This window comes from Salmo salar, chromosome 13 (assembly GCF_965601325.2).
Source record: "Salmo salar chromosome 13, fSalSal1, whole genome shotgun sequence".
Taxonomy (NCBI): domain Eukaryota; kingdom Metazoa; phylum Chordata; class Actinopteri; order Salmoniformes; family Salmonidae; genus Salmo; species Salmo salar.
In genome coordinates this window covers 59419122-59441004 of record NC_138303.1, presented here as the reverse complement: position 1 = coordinate 59441004, position 21883 = coordinate 59419122, and the positions used below count along the sequence as shown (strand labels likewise).

At 41.9% G+C, this 21883-nt stretch overlaps 1 protein-coding gene across 1 annotated transcript in view; it reads right to left on the bottom strand.

Moving 5' to 3' along the window:
* Positions 1-8106: 8106 nt before the first annotated feature.
* LOC106567502 (septin-8-A) overlaps positions 8107-21883 on the bottom strand; it is a 42934-nt gene continuing 29157 nt past the window's right edge. Inside the window, exons 9-10 of the mRNA XM_014136807.3 lie at positions 14673-14842; positions 8107-8804 (exon numbers count right to left, since the gene is read on the bottom strand). Of these exons, the coding sequence (XP_013992282.1) occupies positions 8801-8804; positions 14673-14842 (174 nt within the window). The 3' untranslated portion in view covers positions 8107-8800. The remainder of the gene's footprint in view (positions 8805-14672; positions 14843-21883) is intronic.

Here is a 21883-nt window from a genome sequence, read left to right as displayed (position 1 = left end):
AAAAACAAATGATAGTCCCACTAAGCCCAAACCAGATGGGATGGCGTATCGCTTCTAAATAAATCACAGACAGTGTCACCAGCAAAGCACCCCCTGCACCCTTACGCCTCCCTCTCCATGTTCTTTTACGGTGGGAAATACACATGCGGAGATCATCCGTTCACCCACACACGTCTCACTAAGACAGCGGTTGGAACCAAAAATCTCAAATTTGGACTACAGACCAAAGGAAAAATGTCCATTGGTCTAATGTCCATTGCTTGTATTTCTTGGCCCAAGCAAGTCTCTTTTTCTTATTGGTGTCCTTCAGTAGTAGTTCCTTTGCAGCAATTCGACCATGAAGGCTTGATTCACACAGTCTCCTCTGAACAGTTGATGTTGAGATGTGTCTGGTACTTGAACTCTGTGAAGCATTTATTTGGGCTGCAATCTGAGGTGCAGTTAACTCAAATTAATTTATTTACATTTACATTTACGTCATTTAGCAGACGCTCTTATCCAGAGTGACTTACAAATTGATACATCTATATCTTTTTTTTGGGGGGGGGGGGGGGGGGGGGTTAGAAGGATTACTTTATCCTATCCTCTGCAGCAGAGGTAACTCTGGGTCTTCCTGTCCTGTGGTGGTCCTCATGAAAGCCATTTTCATCATAGCGCTTGATGGTTTTTGTGACTGCACTTGAAGAAACTTTCAAAGTTCTTGAAATGTTCCGCATTGACTGACCTTCATGTCTTAAAGTAATGATGGCCTGTTGTTTCTCTTTGCTTGTTTGAGCTGTTCTTGCCATAATATGGACTTTTACCAAATACGGCAATCTTCTGTATACCACCCCTACCTTGTCACAACACAACTAATTTGCTCAAACACATTAAGAAAATAAATTCCACAAATTAACTTTTAACAAAGCACACCTGTTAATTGAAATGAAGCTGGTTGTGAGAATGCCAAGAGTGTGCATAGCTGTCATCAAGGCAAAGGGCGGCTACTTTGAAGAATATCAAATGTATTTTGATTTGTTTGACACTTTTTTGGTTACTACATGATTCCATATGTGTTACATCATAGTGTTGATGTCTTCACTACTATTCTGCAATGTAGAAAATAGTCAAAATAAAGAAAAACCCTTGAATGAGTAGGTGTGTCCAAACTTTTTACTGGATATATATTCATTCAGAAAGTATTCAGACCCCTTCACTTTTTCCACAGTTACGTTACAGCTTTGTTCTAAAATTGATTTAATTATAATTTTTTCCTCCTCAACCTTCACACAATACCCCATAACGACAAGAGAAAACCTTCAAAAACATAAATACCTTATTTACATAAGTATTCAGACACTTTGCTAAGAGACTCAAAATCGAGCTCAGGTGCATCCGGTTTCCATTGATCATCCTTCAGATGTTTCTACAACTTGATTGGAGTCCACCTGTGGTCAATTCAATTGATTATACATTATTTGGGAAGGCACACACCTGTCTATGTAAGGTCCCACAGTTGACAGTGCATGTCAGAGCAAAAACTAAGCCATGAGGTCGAAACAATTGTCCATAGAGCTCAGAGGCAGGATTGTGTCGAGGCACAGATCTGGGGAAGGGTACCAAAAAATGTCTGCAGTATTGAAGGTCCCCAAGAACACAGTGGCCTCCATCATTCTTAAATGGAAGAAGTTTGGAACCACCAAGACTCTTCCTAGAGCTGACTGCCCGGCCAAACTGAGCAATCGGGGGAGATCGGCCTTGGTCATAAAGGACAACCATCTCTGCAGCACTCCACCAAATCAGGCCTTTATGGGAGAGTGGGCAGACGGAAGCCACTCCTCAGTAAAAGGCACATGACAGCCCACTTGGAGTTTGCCAAAAGGCACCTAAAAGACTCAGATCATGATGAAACCAAGATTAAACTCTTTGGTCTGAATGCCAAGCGTCACGTCTGGAGGAAACCAGGCACCGCTCATTACCTGGCCAATACCATCCCTACGGTGAAGCATGGTGGTGGCAGCATCACCGGCAAGGACTGGGAGAATCGTCAAGATCAAGGGAAAGATGAACGGGAGCAAAGTACAGAGAGATCCTTGATGAAAACCTGCTCCAGAGTGCTCAGGACCTCAGACTGGGGCTAAGGTTCACCTTCCAACAGGACAACAACCCTAAGTACACAGCCAAGACAACACAGGAATGGCTTCGGGACATGTCTCTGAATGTTCTTGAATGACCCAGCCAGAGCCCAGACTTGAACCCGAAAGAACATCTCTGGAGAGACCTGAAAATAGCTGTGCAGCGACGCTCCCCATCCAACCTGACAGAGCTTGAGAGGATCTGCAGAGAAGAATGGGAAAATCTCCCCAAATACAGATGTGCCAAGCTTGTAGTCATACCCAAAAAGAATCACTGCCAAAGGTGCTTCAACAAAGTACTGAGTAAAGGGTCTGAATACGTTTGAAGTCGGAAGTGTACATACACTTAGGTTGGAGTCATTAAAACTCGTTTCTCTACCACACCACAAATTTCTTGTTAACAAACTATAGTTTTGGCAAGTCGGTTAGGACATGTACTTTGTGCATGACAAGTAATTTTTCCAGCAATTGTTTACATACAGATTATTTCACTTATAACTCACTGTATCACAATTCCAGTGTGTCAGAAGTTTGGAAAACAGCTTGGAAAATTCCAGAAAATTATGTCATGGCTTTAGAAGCTTCTGATAGGCTAATTGACATTGTTTGAGTCAATTGGATGTGTACCTGTGGATGTATTTCAAGGCCTACCTTCAAACTCAGTACCTCTTTGCTTGACATCATGGGAAAATCAAAAGAAATCAGCCAAGACCTCAGAAAAAAAATTGTAGACCTCCACAAGTCTGATTCAGCCTTGGGAGCAATTTCCAAATGCCTGAAGGTACCACATTTATCTGTACAAACAATAGCACGCAAGTATAAACATCATGGGACCATGCAGCCGTCATACCGCTCAGGAAGGAGACGCATTCTGTCTCCTAGAGATGAACGTACTTTGGTGCGAAAAATGCAAATCAATCCCAGAACAACAGCAAAGGACCTTGTTAAGATGCTGGAGGAAACGGGTATGAAAGTATCTATATCCACATATCATTTATTGGCATAACCTGAAAGGCCGCTCAGCAAGGAAGAAGCCACTGCTCCAAAACCGCCATTAAAAAGCCAGACTACGGTTTGCAACTGCACATTGGGACAAAGATTGTACTTTTTAGAGAAATGTCCTCTGGTCTGATGAAACTAAAATAGAACTGTTTGGCCATAATGACCATCGTTATGTTTGGAGGAAAAAGGGGGAGGCTTGCAAGCAGAAGAACACCATCCCAACTGTGAAGCACCGGGGTGGCAGCATCATGTTGTGGGGGTGCTTTACTGCAGGAAGAACTGGTGCACGTCACAAAATAGATAGCATCGTGAGGCAGAAAAAAATTATGTGTATATATTGAAGCAACATCTCAAGACATCAGTCAGGAAGATAAAGCTTGGTTGCAAATTGACAATGACCCCAAGCATACTTCGAAAGTTGTAGCAAAATGGCTTAAGGACAACAAAGTCAAGGTATTGGAGTGGACATCACAAAGCCCTGACCTCAATCCTATAGAAAATTTGTGGGCAGAACTGAGAAAGTGTGTGCGAGCAAGGAGGCCAACAAACCTGACTCATTTACACGAGCTCTGTCAGGAGGAATGGGCCAATGTTCACCCAACTTATTGTGGGAAGCTTGTGGATGGCTACCCGAAACATTTGACCCAAGTTAAACAATTTTAAAGGCAATGCTACCAAATACTAATTGAGTGTATGTAAACTTCTGACCCACTGGGAACATGATGAAAGAAATAAAAGCTGAAATAAATCATTCTCTCTACTATTATTGACATTTCACATTTATTAAATAAAGTGGTGATCCTAACTGACCTAAAAACAGGGAATTTTTACTAGGATTAAATGTCAGGAATTGTGAAAAACTACATTTAAATGTATTTGGCTAAGGTGTATGTAAACTTCCAACTTCAACTGTAAATGTGATAGTATTATTTTTAATACATTTGCAAAAATGTCTAAAACCTGTTTTTGTTTTGTCATTATGGGGTATTGTGTGTAGATTGATGAGTGGGGAAAAAAAACAATTTAATCCATTTTAGAATAAGGCTGTATGTAACATAACAAAATGTGGGAAAAGTGAAGGGGTCTGAATACACTGTACATATGAAATGGGTAAAACATAAAGGAAAATGCCACACACTGCTGCTCATGCTCCCAGGTGATATTTATTAACAACGTTTCAATCCTTAGGTCTTCATCAGCATCCATATCCCAGGTGGGGGTGGAAGGTCCTATATATAGGGGCAGTACTCAGTGACATGATGTAATTACCAATTGGCTACCACAACATTGAGGAGAAAATGGGGTAAAGAAAAGAGAAAAAAATTGTCTGGTCTTGAGATATAAAAACAGCTTCTGTCTCTCTATCCAAGCGTTGATGCACCTGTACTGACCTTGCCTTCTGGATGATAGCTGGGTGAATAGGCCGTGGCTGAGGCCGTTGATGATCTTGTTGGCACAGAATCGTCTAGAATGTCATTGTATGCTGTAGTGTTAAGATTTCCCTTCACTGGATCTAAGGGGCCTAGCCCGAACCATGGTGATCTTAGTGTGGCTGCTCGGCCATGGAAACCAATTTCATGGGTTCTTGTACTAACATTGCTTCCAGAGGCAGTTTGGAACTCAGTGAGTGTTGAAATCGAGGAGAGACAATTTTTAGACTTCAGCACTCGGTGGTCCTGTCCTGTCAGCTTGTATGGCCTACCACTTTGTGGCTGAGCCGTTGTTGCTCCTAGACGTTTCCACTTGAACGACTTTGGTTGCAAGCAGGACTAAGGCAGAGAGGAAGAGGCGAAGTGAGAGGGCTCACTCTCACCAAAATAAGCCCAATGTGTTTAATATGCGGCTGCTCGCCCACGTTTTATAGTTAGACTATGTATAATTTGCATAGGTGGGTAGAGTACTGAAAATCTGTACTTAAGTAAAAGTACTGTCACTTAATTGTAATTTGCTCAAGTAAAATTTGACTACTTAAACTACTCAAGTAACAGTAAAAAGTATCGGGTCAGAAAACGACTTAACTAGGGGGCGGCAGGTAGCCTAGTGGTTAGAGCGTTGGACTAGTAACTGAAAGGTTGCAAGATTGAATCCCCGAGCTGACAAGGTAAAACTGTTGTTCTGCCCCTGAACAAGGCAGTTAACCCATTGTTCCTAGGCTGTCACTGAAAATAAGACTTTGTTCTTAACTGACTTGCCTAGTTAAATAAAAACTACTAGTTGCATGAGTTCGGTTATTTTTTTTTTACACTTCATGGTAAACTGTGACAGCAAACCAAAAGGACAACTTAGATTAATGTCAAATCAATTGCACTATCGTTAAAGCCTGACAGCACCATCTTGCAGATGTCCCCCAGCACAGGTACTCTTCCATGAAGACTAACATTAAACAAAGTCTGTAGGCTGTACAGTTTCAATTATGATAATTCAGTATTGACTTAATCAATGTGCACAATTTCATAATGGTACTCCAGACATTGGAATAAATACATTTCACAATATCATTTGAAGTATGTGATGGTGAATGCATACTAAAAAGATTTACACCAAGTGTGATGTAAAATGTTTCACTCAGAATGAACAGGTAAGTGTTACAACAGTCAATACCGAATTTTCACCATTTACGTTACCAGTATGCAAATTAGACATTTTCACCATGGAATGAGATTGATGTCGTGTTTTTTTTGTTGCCTTTTCCTAACCTACTCCTCCTAACCTGCTATGAAATGTATCCTCATCTTCCGAACATCTCCTTTCCACTGAGGGGTATTTTCTTTTCTTGAGAGAGCAAGAGTGAGAAATGCGTGGGAGGATGCTGAGCTGAAACTGACCCGTTGATCCAGCTAACATTAGCTACCTACATGGTTGACACAGCTAACTAGCTTAGACAGTTTATTTAGTGGCAACCTAATATGATAGTTAGCTACTGCCACACACATCTGATTAATCTATTCAAGCTTTGTGCCAATGACAAGGTGGCTAGTTGGCCAACTAACTGAGTTCATATGAGCTAAAAACAGGAGATTCAACTTTTTGCCAGATTCTGGGTTTGCCAAAGCTAGCTAAGTAGCCATTTGATTTGTACTTGTCCTCAAAACACAATTAGAATTAGAATATCTTAGAAATAGCAATCTTACTCCAGAAATATATTACTAAAAGGCTGAAGGTAAAGTGCAACTTACCTCTGATCGCGTCTGGCTAAGAACCCAAGAACAAAAATATGAAGATAACTGCTTCACTTCAATAGTCATACAGACTTAAAGGGGAACCAATAGTATCAATTCATGTAAATATTTTTTTAATCAAGTTTGGTTGGGAGGTTTGTGTCTGTCAGCAATAATATAATAAATCTACACTGACAAAAAATATAAATGCAACGTAAAGTGCTGGTCCCATGTTTCATGAACTGAAATAAGATCCCAGAAATTTTCCATACACACAAAATGCTTATTTCGCTCAGATTTTGTGCACAAATTGGTTTACATCCATGTTAGTGAGCATTTTATCCTTTGCCAAGATAATCCATCCACCCAACTGGTGTGGCGCATCAAAAAGCTGATTAAACAGCATGATCATTACACAGGTGCGCCTTGCTGGGGACAATAAAAAGGCCACTAAAATGTCCAGTTTTGTCTCACAACACAATGCCACAGATGTCTCAAGTTGAGGGCGCGTGCAATTGGCATGCTGACTGCAGAAATGTCCAGCAGCGCTGTTGCCAGAGAATTTAGTTATAATCTACCATAAGCCCCCTCCAACGTTGTTTGTACGTCCAACTGGCCTCAAAACCGCAGACCACGAGTAACCACGCCAGCTCAGGAGCTCCACGTCCGGTTTCTTCACCGGAAAAAACTCATTTTTATTGGTGGGCTTGGCTCCCCAGTCGGTGCACCCCTGCCCAGTCGTGTGAAATCCATAGATTAGAGCCTAATGAATTTATTTCAATTGACTGATTTCCTTATGAACTGTAAGGCTGCAACATCTAAGAAATTATTGAATGTTGCATTTTACATATTTTTCCAGTATATGTAACGAAAGGGATTTGGTCAATTGAAACTTAGTAAAAAGTCAGTTACTTCCTCCAGAAATTACAGAGAGTAACTAGAAAAGAACTAGTTCCTCCAAAAATATTAAGGGCATTAGTGGACCAGATTCAAACTCATGCTTACTCAGGCATATGTGCCAGTGTCAGCGGCTGTACCCACTGGTTCATGGAAGGAACTGAAATAACCATTCATTTATTTTGCCTATTGGTTGCCTTGAACATAGAATAAAACAACTGATCTAAAGAAACAGATTTTCCCTAACGAAGAATACATTATCCCCTACAAATATTGTCCATTTATTATAATCCACATAAGAATTCGCACAAGACGCACTGTCGCTTGCACGTAGCATACATAGGCTACTTGTACTGACACCCAGTGGATCTGCAGTCTAAATTATTGTGTAGACTACAAACACAGCTACCAGCTGACTCGTAGCGTCAATTCTAAATAGACATTCAAATCCTCATGCTGCAAGATTATTTTCCTCCTACGACGAAATGGGTCATATTAAGATCCGACATCTGTACATTATAAACTGGTTAAACGTAATTAGAGCAGTAAAAATAAATGTTTTGTCATACCCATGGTATACGGTCTGATATGCCACAGCTTTCAGGGCTCGAACCCCCAAGTTTATAAAATCAATCATGGGATAGGGAGACATCCAATGCGATGGTTGCATTTATTTCCAATGAGAACGAGTACTTCTAGTCTTTCGACGTAAACATTTCTATTGTGAGTTGAGGCCTCCATTAGTTGCTGCATTGTATATGGGCTGTGTAAACTGACATCACTCACATCAATGGCGTACGGTACATCACAATTAGACAACATACAGTATTGTGTGCTTTATCATATCCATTTTGCATATCTGCATTTTAATAAAGCCAAGTAAATTCTGAAAATATTCACATACAGGTTTCTGGATTAACAAAACAGCACCAGAATTGATTGCATATTTTTAATATTTAGTACTAGTATATACTTGATGGTACTTACATATACCGGTTTGCAAAAATATAAATATACAGGTACTGTACTTAGTTACGTTATTGCTATGCATGATTAAGGTCTGGCCTAGTTTGGCTCAGAATTCAGAACCCACTCTATGAGGTGTACGGCCATTGTCTTATGTCAGATAGCGTAACGAAATGTCTACACTGTCTGTTGAATGTCACGTAGGAGTGACGCCACCTGATGTAAGACAATGGTGTTTGGCTGGTGAGGAGTCGAGTTCACCTACACTACCAGTAAATGCTTATCCATTAAACATTACATTAACTGACAATATGGGAGAACAAGGTAACAACACAAGTTAGTACCAAAAAACTGTGAAGTTGAAAGTCCATGATTTGTTGTGCCTTCTGTTATAAATCAGTGATGGTGAGCAAAACACATCAGTAAGTCTCAAGCTAGAAAAAGAACAAAATGTATAAAAAACATGTTCCAAATTATAACATTAATGATCCTAGAGAAGGGAATGGCCACTGTCAGCAAGTTAGCTCTCTCGGTCTCCTGTCCCATCAGGGTCTTTGGTCCATGTGTACAATGTCATGAAGGAATGTCATAAAACAAAACGTTGACGTCACAATGATGATGGAAGACAAATCCATGGTCGGCTTGGCATACTGGGCCCATACATTAACTGAAAGAAAATGACAAAGAAAATGACCACAAATGACAAAACAAAGTGAATGGAAACACACTGGAGTGAAATAATGCAAATCATATACATTCCACATTCACATTTTTTCAGAAAAATGTATGACTTCATTAAGATAAAGTATAATGAAGGTGAAAGAGAATAGACAGAAAAAAGAAGAAAAAAAAGGTCAGAAAATGTGTAGATTGTGCCTCAGAGAATCATTATAATGTCAGTACAGAATAATTCATGAATGAGTGATAATTCTCAGAGCTGTCAGGGGAGGGAGCCCTTCAACTCCATTTTGAAGACCACTCATGAAAAATGCCAGCGTAAATGTAAAGTTCTAACAAAACTGTCATGAAGAGATCGAAATGTACATAATAGTTACTGGGAGGAAAATGGGGGAGGGTCATGTTTTTTCAATTTCAGTCAGGGGGAAGGTTTAATATGTTTTTTATTTAGTCCAGGGGAGGGTCATGTAATTTGTAAATCGATGAAATGTCATATGCTCAGGGTTGGAGAATTAGTTGCTTAATATAGTATATCATATGTGCCCGAAACGGCCCCTCCTCCCCGATTCCCTGCTGGGTGCACAATATCTAGTGTGCCTAGTGTGGTCTCAATCAAATGATCCATGGCCTAGGCTATACAACAAGCATGCTGGGAGAAGCACAGGGAAAAGTTATATTTTTAAGAAAATGTACTTTGAGTTTTTGCACTGCTGGGATGGTGTCTGTGTGTGTGTGTATATATATAAAAAATATACTGCTCAAAAAAATAAAGGGAACACTTAAACAACACATCCTAGATCTGAATGAAAGAAATAATCTTATTAAATACTTTTTTCTTTACATAGTTGAATGTGCTGACAACAAAATCACACAAAAATAATCAATGGAAATCCAATTTATCAACCCATGGAGGTTTGGAAATGGAGTCCCACTCAAAATTAAAGTGGAAAACCACACTACAGGAATATCCAACTTTGATGTAATGTCCTTAAAACAAGTCAAAATGAGGCTCAGTAGTGTGTGTGGCCTCCACGTGGCTGTATGACCTCCCTACAACGCCTGGGCATGCTCCTGATGAGGTGGCGGATGGTCTCCTGAGGGATCTCCTCACAGACCTGGACTAAAGCATCCGCCAACTCCTGGACAGTCTGTGGTGCAACGTGGCGTTGGTGGATGGAGCGAGACATGATGTCCCAGATGTGCTCAATTGGATTCAGGTCTGGGGAACAAGCGGGCCAGTCCATAGAATCAATGCCTTCCTCTTGCAGGAACTGCTGACACACTCCAGCCACATGAGGAACCCAGGGCCAACCGCACCAGCATATGGTCTCACAAGGGGTCTGAGGATCTCATCTCGGTACCTAATGGCAGTCAGGCTACCTCTGGCGAGCACATGCAGGGCTGTGCGGCCCCCCAAAGAAATGCCACCCCACACCATGACTGACCAACCGCCAAACCGGTCATGCTGGAGGATGTTGCAGGCAGCAGAACGTTCTCCACGGCGTCTCCAGACTCTGTCACGTCTGTCACGTGCTCAGTGTGAACCTGCTTTCATCTGTGAAGAGCACAGGGCGCCAGTGGCGAATTTGCCAATCTTGGTGTTCTCTGGCAAATGCCAAACGTCCTGCACGGTGTTGGGCTGTAAGCACAACCCCCACCTGTGGACGTCGGGCCCTCATACCACCCTCATGGAGTCTGTTTCTGACCGTTTGAGCAGACACATGCACATTTGTGGCCTGCTGGAGGTCATTTTGCAGGGCTCTGGCAGTGCTTCTCCTGCTCCTCCTTGCACAAAGGCGGAGGTAGCGGTCCTGCTGCTGGGTTGTTGCCCTCCTACGGCCTCCTCCACATCTCCTGATGTACTGGCTTGTCTCCTGGTAGCGCCTCCATGCTCTGGACACTACGCTGACAGACACAGCAAACCTTCTTGCCACAACCCGCATTTGATGTGCCATCCTGGATGAGCTGCACTACCTGAGCCACTTGTGTGGGTTGTAGACTCCGTCTCATGCTACCACTAGAGTGAAAGCACCGCCAGCATTCAAAAGTGACCAAAACATCAGCCAGGAAGCATAGGAACTGAGAAGTGGTCTGTGGTCCCCACCTGCAGAACCACTCCTTTATTGGGGGTGTCTTGCTTATTGCCTATAATTTCCACATGTCTATTCCATTTGCTCAATAGCATGTGAAATTTATTGTCAATCAGTGTTGCTTCCTAAGTGGAGAGTTTGATTTCACAGAAGTGTGATTGACTTGGAGTTACATTGTGTTGTTTAAGTGTTCCCTTTATTTTTTTGAGCAGTATATATATATATATATATAAATGACTAGGCTACACTGCAATGGATTGGCGTTCCCATTCATTGACTGACATTCAGAGGGAGCGCTACAATTTTCTATAGCCGAGAAGCAGTGGTGTAGTGTTCTTTTTTTTTTTTAGGTGAGAGCAAAATAAATAATTCACCGACAATCATTTCTCAGATCAAAGTTTGTACCCACAGATTGAATATTTAAATGAAAATGCCCGAGAAGCCGGTGTTTGGAGGATATATTAACCTCTCTTGGGTAGGGGGCAGTATTTTCACAGCCGGATGAAAAACGTACCCAAATTAAACGGCCTACTACTCGGGCCTAGGAACTAGAATGTGCATATTAGTAGATTTGGATAGAAAACACTGAAGTTTCTAAATCTGTTTGAATGGTGTCTGTGAGTATAACAGAATTCATAGGGCAGGCAAAAACCTGCAGAAAAAATACGGCAGAAAAATCTAACCCGGAAGTGGGAAATCTGGAGCTTGTAGTCTTTTCAAGTCATTGCCTATCCAACACACAGTGACTTAGGGTTCATTTTGCACTTCCTAAGGCTTCCACTAAATGTCAACAGTCTTTAGAACCTAGTTTCAGGCTTTTGCAGTGAACAGAGAGCGAACAAGAAGGCCGGGGAGTTGGTGACTCAGGGAAGGACATGAGTTCATTGGCGCGCATTCACGTGATGAGGTAGCTGTGTTCCAAAACATTTTTCAAGACATTGGAATCGTCCGGTTGGAATATTATTGAAGTTCTATGTTAAAAAGGCCCTAAAGATTGATGCTATACAACGTTTGACATGTTTCAACGAACGTAAATATAACTTTTTTTTGACTTTGTCGTGAAATTTTGGGTGCGCTTCCTACATTTGGAGTAGCTTACTGAACGCGCAAACAACAAGGAGGTATTTGGACATAAATTATGGACTTTATCGAACAAAACAACATTTATTGTGGACCTGGGATTCCTGGAAGTGCCTTCTGATGAAGATCAAAGGTAAGTGAATATTTATAATGCTATTTATGATTTTAGGTGACTCCAAAAATGGCGGGTATCTGTATTGCCTAGTGTATGTTTCTGAGCGCCGTACTCAGATTATTGCAAAGTGTGCTTTCTCCGTGAAGCTTTTTAAAAAATCTGTCACAGCGGTTGCATAAAGGAGATGGTTATCTAAAATTCTTTGAATAACAGTTTAATATTTTATCAACGTTTACGATGAGTATTTTTGTAAATTGTTGTGCTGATTCACCGGCAGTATTGGAGGCAAAATATTTTCTGAACATCACGCGCCAAAGTAAAATGCTGTTTTTGGATATAAATATGAACTTTATCGAACAAAACATACATGTATTGTCTAACATTGAGTCCTAGGAATGTCATCTGATGAAGATCGTCAAAGGTTAGTGCTTAATTTTAGCTGAATTTCTGGTATTTGTGACCCCTCTCCTGCTTGGAAAATGGCTGTGTGGTTTTTATTGTGTTGTACCTGTCCTAACATAATCTAACTTTATGCTTTCGCCGTAAAGCCTTTTTGAAATCGGACAATGTGGTTACATTAAGGAGAAGTGTACCTTTAAAATGGTGTAAAATAGTCGTATGTTTGAGAACTTTGAATTATGACATTTTGTTGATTTGAATTTGGCGCTCTGATTTTTCACTGGCTGTTGAATAGTGTGAACCGTGGGTGGGACGCTAGCGTCCCACCTGCCCAAGAGAGGTTAACACGGGTGTCGAGGGCCGGTGTTATCATATTATCCACTAGATGGAGACTGTAGAAGCTAAAAAATGGTTCTGTGACTGCCTCACATAGAACCTGTCTCTATTTGGATACATCCATAACAATGAGCTAATGATGCGCAATTTCACCTGGCATAGAAAATGTGCTCTCTCGCAGGACACCGATGCTCAACGGAGCTAACAATAACACAGTCACACTTCATAGAAGCTTGAAAGACTGCAAACTAGCTGCACTTAGTTTCATTTTACCTGTTTTCTATTGACATTTCTTTGTATATATCCTTGAAAATGTATGCCAATTCATGATTTCGACTGGTTGAGAAAAGCTGCCTGCCTGTCTCATCCCAACACATTCATTACTATGCGATAGCTGAAAATCGAATTTGAATATTGAAACAAGGCTGCAAATGTCGGAGAGACAGACAACAAGGTTTATACAAATCTCCATGTTAGTCTAAAAGAAATGAGAGAATGTCTAGATGCTTTTTATAATGGAGATAAAGTTTATAAATTGCCTGGCTGGGCTGACTAGACAGTCGATTGCACAGTCCGATGGAACATAGTAAATAGACATTTTAACATCATAGATTTAGCCGGTGGTAGCTTGTGGAATAGACACCGGCTGGAATGCGGTTTTAACCGTTTAATCACCATTCTGGATTAAACCCACCCGTTGTATAAAATAATAAGTGATGAGTAGGTCTATCAGATGTAGGCAACATCTTTATGAGGGGTAATTTGAGTACCCTTCGAACCGTGGTGCTGACTGGATAGCAGTGGTCACGAATCATTGTAAGTTTCACTGCACAAGGGGGTCCGTGGAGTTTTATGAACATCAAGGCAGACACACAAAAAATGTGGATCCTAGATCTTGTTGGTGTGATAAGGTTCATGCGATGGATCAGTTTGTCTGCATATGCACTAGTGGTGGTACTCGGATAGTAGGGCGAGTTCAAGTGTGTCATACAAGACTGTTGAGGAAAGCCGTTTTAGAAACCCCTGGTAGAGATGTCTGTGGCTGTTCCTGTTATGTTGGACTTGGCCCGCTTAAAGTGGTCACGCCTCTGACCGACGGGCATCTGCACAATAGCAAAGCAATTTAATTAAATAATTAAAGCGGGTACGGCCTCAGTGGTCATAGTAAACGCGCGATGGAAGTTTCACCGAATTTTACAACATTCATGTTTGCACTCAGCAGACCTGAAATTTGCTCAGTGCCACATTTTTTGGGGAGGGAAGTTATTTCAAGCGCTCAGGGAGGGTCGGGTAAAAATATATTTTACTGAGGAAAGGACCATCCATGTTAATTTCAGAGAGTTACGATTTTCTCCAGGTATCCCTCATAAATAACGTACAATCCCTAATGTAGTGAAAACCCAAGCACTACCTCAGGAACTATGAAATCTGTCAGACTAACCACAAAATGGATGAACGGTTTCACTAATAATGGACATATTATCCACTAGATGGAGACTTTAGAAGCTAAAAAAAAAGTTTCTGGGACTGCCTTAGAGAACCTGTCTCTCTCCAACTAGGAGCTGCTAAGGTCAGGTATTTTCCATAAGTCTGTCTGCTCATATAACTATTTCAGTGTACAATAAATACAACACCCTGGCATGGAATTTGGGGGGGATGGCGGGGAAGGCCCCTCCTGATCAGGGTATAAACTAAGTCAATCCACTGTTATCTGTGATCTCAATTCAATCCTTTGGGGAAAAGGAGGACAAAGGGACTTTGAAGCTAAACCTAGGGTAAGAGAAGGTTTGGGAGGAATAAAGGGAGAGCGAGTGGAAGAGGACAGGAACTTGCTTACTTTTTCTTGTCCTTGTCCTTCTTGAGTGGCTGGGCTAAGGACAACGTCTCAGCTGCCACCTTCCTGCGGTTGAAGGCGTTCATTTCCTCCTCCAGTTCCCGCCTCTTCTCCTCCACCTTCCTCTTCTCCTCCTGGTGCATATGCTTCAGCTGCTCAAATTTGTTGTGCAACTGATTGTGGCAGATAGATAAGACGTCAGGCCAAGAGATAAAACTTGATTATCCACGATCCAAATATATATCAAAAGGTCAGCACAGGTATAAATATGCATAGTTACATTTGTTGGTATGTAGGTGTCAATGTCAACATTCAGTACCAGTCAAAAGTTTGGACGCACCTACTCATTCAAGTGTTTCTTTATTTTGACTATTTTCTACATTGTATATTAATACTGAAGTCATCACAACTATGAAATAACACATATGGAATCATGTAGTAACCAAAAAAGTGTTAAACAAATCAACAAGGTAGACGAAATCCGTGCAAGGGTAGCCTTCCAGAGAGACATCAGAGACTAACGTTCTTTGTTTCACGGAAACATGGCTCACTCGAGACACGCCATCGGAGTCGGTACAGCCAGCTGGTTTCTTCACGCATTGCGCCGACAGAAACAAGCATCTTTCTGGTAAGACAGGGGGTGTATGCCTTATAATTAACGAGACGTGGTGTGATCATAACAACATAGGTGAACAGAAGGACTTGAGTTCATGTGACTTAGAATTCCTCACAATCAAATGCCGACCGCATTATCTACCTAGAGAATTCTCTTCGATTATAAATCACAGCCGCATATATCCCGCCCCAAGCAGACGTCGATGGCCCTGAACGAAATTAATTTGACTCTATGTAAACTGGAAACCACATATCCTGAGGCTGCATTTATTGTAGCTGGGGATTTTAAGGCTAATCTGAAAACAAGGCTCCCTAAATTCTATCAGCATATCGTTTGCGCTACGAGGGCTGGCAAAACCCTAGATCATTGTTATTCTAACTTCCGCGACGCATACAAGGCCCTCCCCCGCCCTCCTTTCGGAAAAGCTGACCACGACTCCATTTTGTTGCTTCCAGCCTATAGACAGAAACTAAAACAGGAAGCTCCCGCGCACAGGTCTGTTCAACGCTGGTCCGACCAATCGGATTCCACGCTTCAAGATTGCTTCGATCATGTGGGATATGTTCTGCATTGCGGCGAACAACATTGATGAATACGCTGATTCGGTGAGTGGGTTTATTAGCAAGTGCATCGCCGATGTCGTACCCACAGCGTCTATTAAAACATTCCCAAACTAGAAACCGTGGATTGATGGCAGCATTCGCGCAAAACTGAAAGCACGAACCACTGCTTTTAAATCAGGGCAAGGTGACCAGAAACATGACCGAATACAAACAGTGTAGCTATTCCCTCCACAAGGCAATCAAACAAGCTAAGCATCAGTATAGAGACAAAGTAGAGTTGCCATTCAACAGCTCAGACACGAGAGGTATGTGGCAGGGTCTACAGTCAATCACGGACTATAAAAGGAAAACCAGCCCCGTCGTGGACCAGGATATCTTGCTCCCAGACAGACTAAACAACTTCTTTGCTCGCTTTGAGGACAATACAGTGCCACTGACAGGGCCAGCTACCAAAACCTGCGGGCTCTCCTTCACTGCAGCCGACGTGAGCAAAACATTTAAACGTGTCAACCCTCACAAGGCTGCAGGCCCAGATGGCATCCCCGGCCGCGTCCTCAGAGCATGCGCAGACCAGCTGGCTGGTGTGTTTACGGACATATTCAATCAATCCTTATCCCAGTCTGCTGTTCCCACATGCTTCAAGAGGGCCACCATTGTTCCTGTTCCCAAGAAAGCTAAGGTAACTGAGCTAAATGACTACCGCCCCGTAGCACTCGCTTCCTTCATCATGAAGTGCTTTGAGAGACTAGTCAAGGACCATACCACCCTACCTGACACCCTAGACCCACACCAATAGGTCCACAAACGACACAATCACACTGCCCTAACCCATCTGGACAAGAGAAATACCTATGTGAGAACGCTGTTCATCGACTACAGCTCAGCATTTAACCTGTTAGGGCTAGGGGGCAGTATTGACACGGCCGGATAAAAAACGTACGCGATTTAATCTGGTTACTACTCCTGCCCAGTAACTAGAATATGCATATAATTATTGGCTTTGGATAGAAAACACCCTAAAGTTTCTAAAACTGTTTGAATGGTGTCTGTGAGTATAACAGAACTCATATGGCAGGCAAAAACCTGAGAAGATTCCAAACAGGAAGCGCCCTCTCTGACAAGTTGTTGTTCATCTTGGCTCTTTTTATTGAAGACTGAGGATCTTTGCCGTAACATGACATTTTCTACGGCTCCCATAGGCTCTCAGAACCCGGGAAAAAGCTGAATGATATCGAGGCAGTCTCTGGCTGCAACACATTATCGCGTTTGGATAGTGGCTGGTCAGAGTACTCTGAGACTCACGCTCGTGCACGAGGGCACGAGATGTATTTATTTTCTCTCTCTTTGTACGTATACAGGCTTTCCCGGTCGGAATAGTATCGCTTTTTTACGAGAAAAATTGCATAAAAATAGATTTTAAACAGCGGTTGACATGCTTCGAAGTACGGTAATGGAATATTTAGACATTTTGTGTCACGGAATGCGCCATGCTCGCCACCCTTATTTACCCTTTCAGATGGCGTTTTGTTCGCGCGTTCAAGACACTGCTGTTTGGATATAACAATGGATTATTTGGGACCAAACCAACATTTGTTATTGAAGTAGCAGTCCTGGGAGTGCATTCTGACGAAGAACAAAGGTAATCAAACTTTTCTAATAGTAAATCGGAGTTTGGTGAAGGCTAAACTTGCTGGGTGTCTAAATAGCTAGCCCTGTGATGCCGGGCTATCTACTGAGAATATTGCAAAATGTGCTTTCACCGAAAAGCTATTTTAAAATCGGACATATCGAGTGCATAGAGGAGTTCTGTATCTATAATTCTTAAAATAATTGTTATGTTTTTTTGTGAACGTTTATCGTGAGTAATTTAGTAAATTCAGCGGCAGTGTTCGGTGGGAATGCTAGTCACATGCTAGTCACATGCTAATGTAAAAAGCTGTTTTTTGATATAAATATGAACTTGATTGAACAAAACATGCATGTATTGTATAACAATGTCCTAGGGTTGTCATCTGATGAAGATCAAAGGTTAGTGCTGCATTTAGCTGTGGTTTGGGTTTATGTGACATTATATGCTAGCTTGAAAAATGGGTGTCTGATTATTTCTGGCTGGGTACTCTGCTGACATAATCTAATGTTTTGCTTTCGTTGTAAAGCCTTTTTGAAATCGGACAGTGTGGTTAGATTAACGAGAGTCTTGTCTTTAAAATAGTCATATGTTAGAAAAATTGAAGTTTTTGCATTTGAGGTATTTGAATAACGTGCCACGGGATTACACTGGCTGTTGAGTAGGTGGGACGCAAGTGTCCCACCTAGCCCATAGAGGTTAACACCATAGTACCCTCCAAACTCGTCATCAAGCTCGAGACCCTGGGTCTCGACCCTGCCCTGTGCAACTGGGTCCTGGACTTCCTGACAGGCCACCCCCAGGTGGTGAGGGTAGGTAACATCTCCACCCCGCTGATCCTCAACACTGGGGCCCCACAAGTGTGCGTTCTCAGCCCTCTCCTGTCCCTGTTCACCCTCGACTGCATGGCCATGCACACCTCCAACTCAATGATCAAGTTTGCAGATGACACTACAGTGGTAGGCTTGATTACCAACAACGACGAGACGGCCTACAGGGAGGAGGTGAGGGCCCTCGGAGTATGGTGTCAGGAAAATAACCTTACACTCAATGTCAATAAAACAAAGGAGATGATCGTGGACTTCAGGAAACAGCAGAGGGAGCACCCCCCTATCCACATCGACGGGACAGTAGCGGAGAGAGTAGAAATTTAAGTTCCTCGGCGTACACATCACACAAACTGAAATGGTCCAACCACACAGACAGCATGGTGAAGAAGGTGCAGCAGCGCCTCTTCAACCTCAGGAGGCTGAAGAAATTCGGCTTGTCACCAAAAACACACAAACTTTTACAGATGCACAATCGAGAGCATCCTGTCGGGATGTATCACCGCCTGGTACAGTAACTGCTCCGCCCATAACAGTAAGGCTCTCCAGAGGGTAGTGAGGTCTGCACAACGCATCACCGGGGGCAAACTACCTGCCCTCCAGGACACCTACACCACCCGATGTCACAGGAAAGCCAAAAAGATCATCAAGGACAACAACCACCCGAGCCACTGCCTGTTCACCCCGCTATCATCCAGAAGGCGAGGTCAGTACAGGTGCATCAAAGCAGGGACCGAGAGACTGAAAAAACAGCTTCTATCTCTAGGCCATCAGACTGTTAACCTCTCTGGGCTAGGCGGGACGAATTCGTCCCACCTACGCAACAGCCAGTTGAATCCCGTGGCGCGATTTTCAAATACCTTAGAAATGCTATTACTTCAATTTCTCAAACATATGACTATTTTACAGCATTTTAAAGACAAGACTCTCGTTAATCTAACCACACTGTCCGATTTCAAAAAGGCTTTACAACGAAAGCAAAACATTAGATTATGTCAGCAGAGTACCCAGCCAGAAATAATCAGAAACCCATTTTTCAAGCTTGCATATAATGTCACAAAAACCCAGAAGACAGCTAAATGCAGCACTAACCTTTGATGATCTTCATCAGATGACACACCTAGGACATTATGTTATACAATACATGCATGTTTTGTTCAATCAAGTTCATATTTATATCAAAAACCAGCTTTTTACATTAGCACGTGACGTTCAGAACCCGCAAACTTCCGGGGAATTTACTAACAATTTACTAAATTACTCACGATAAACGTTCACAAAAAAACATCAATTATTTTAAGAATTATAGATACAGAACTCCTTTGTGCAATCGAGGTGTCCGATTTTAAAATAGCTTTTCGGTGAAAGCACATTTTGCAATATTCTCAGTAGATAGCCCGGCATCACAGGGCTAGCTATTTAGACACCCAGCAAGTTTAGCCTTCACCAAAGTCAGATTTACTATTACAAAAGTTTGATTACCTTTGTTGTCTTCGTCAGAATGCACTCCCAGGACTGCTACTTCAATAACAAATGTTGGTTTGGTCCAAAATAATCCATCGTTATATCCAAATAGCGGCGTTTTGTTCGTGCGTTCCAGACACTATCCGAAATGGTAAATCAGGGTTACGAGCATGGCGCAATTCGTGACAAAAAAATTCTAAATATTCCATTACCGTACTTCGAAGCATGTCAACCGCTGTTTAAAATCCATTTTTATGCCATTTTTCTCGTAAAAAAAGCGATAATATTCCGACCGGGAATCTCCGTTTAGGTAAACAGAGGAAAGAAAACAAAGCATTCGGGAACGCGCCTGAGTCTCACAGTACTGTAACCAGCCACTACCCAAACGCGCTACTTTTTTTCAGCCAGAGCCTGCAAAGCCACGATTCAGCTCTTTGCCGCCTTCTGAGAGACCATGTGAGCCGTAGGAAGTGTCAAGTAACAGCAGAGATCCTTTGTAATGGATAGAGATGACAAAGAAGGCCAAGAAATGGTCAGGCAGGGTACTTCCTGTACAGAATCTTCTCAGGTTTTGACCTGCCATTTGAGTTATGTTATACTCACAGACACCATTCAAACAGTTTTAGAAACTTTAGGGTGTTTTCTATCCAAAGCCAATAATTATATGCATATTCTAGTTACTGGGCAGGAGTAGTAACCAGATTAAATCGGGTACGTTTTTTATCCAGCCGTGTCAATACTGCCCCCTAGCCCTAACAGGTTAAACAACCATCACTAGCATTGAGTGGCTGCTGCCAACATACTGACTCAACTCCAGCCACTTTAATAATGGAAAAATGTGTGTAATAAATGTATCACTAGCCACTTTAAACAATGCCACTTTTATATGTTTACATATCCTACATTACTCATCTCATATGTATATAATGTACTCTATACCATCTACTGCATCTTGCCATCTTGATGTAATGTATCACTAGCCACTTTAAACAATGCCACTTTTATATGTTTACATATCCTACATTACTCATATGTATATACTGTACTCTATACCATCCACTGCATCTTGCCTATGCCGTTCTATACCATCACTCATTCATATATTTTTTTTATGTACATATTCTTATTCATTCCTTTACACTTGTGTGTATAAGGTAATTGTTGTGAAATTGTTAGGTTAGATTACTCGTTGGATATTACTCCATTGTCGGAACTAGAAGCACAAGCATTTCACTACACTCGCATTAACATCTGCTAACCATGTGTATGTGACAAATAAAATGTGAAACTATATTTTACATTTGAGATTCTTCAAAGTAGCCACCCTTTGCCTTGACAGATTTGCACCCTCTTGGCATTCTCTAAACCAGCTTCATGAGGTAGTCACCTGGAATGCATTTCAATTAACATGTGTGCCTTGTTAAAAGTTAATTTGTGTAATTTCTTTCCAGACATGAAAGGTCTGTCAATGCGGAAAATTTAAATAACTTTTAAAGTTTATTCAAGTGCAGTTGCTAAAACCATCAAGCGCTATGATAAAACTGGCTCTCATGATGACCGCCACAGGAAAAGAAGACCCAGAGTTACCTCTGCTGCAGAGGATAAGTTCATTAGAGTTACCTGCCTCAGAAATTGCAGCCTAAATAAATGCTTCAAAGAGTTCAAGTAACAGACATCTCAAAATCAACTGTGAATCAGGCCTTCATTGTCTAATTGCTGCAAAGAAACCACTACTAAAGGACACCCATAAAAAGAGACTTGCTTGGGCGAAGAAACACAAGCAATGTACATTAGACCGGTGGAAATCTGTCCTTTGGTCTGATGAGTCCAAATTTTAAATTTTAGGTTCCAATCGCCGTGTCTTTGAGACTCAGAGAAGGTGAACGGATGATCTCCGCATGTGTAGTTCACACCGTGAAGCATGGAGGTGGTGGTGTTATGGTGTGGGGGTGCTTTGCTGGTGACACTCTATGTGGTTTATTTAGAATTCAAGGCACACTTAACCAGCATGGCTACCGCTGCCATCCCATCTGGTTTGCGCTTAATAGGACTATAATTTATTTTTCAACAGGACAATGACCCAACACACCTCCAGGCTGTGTAAGGGCTATTTGACC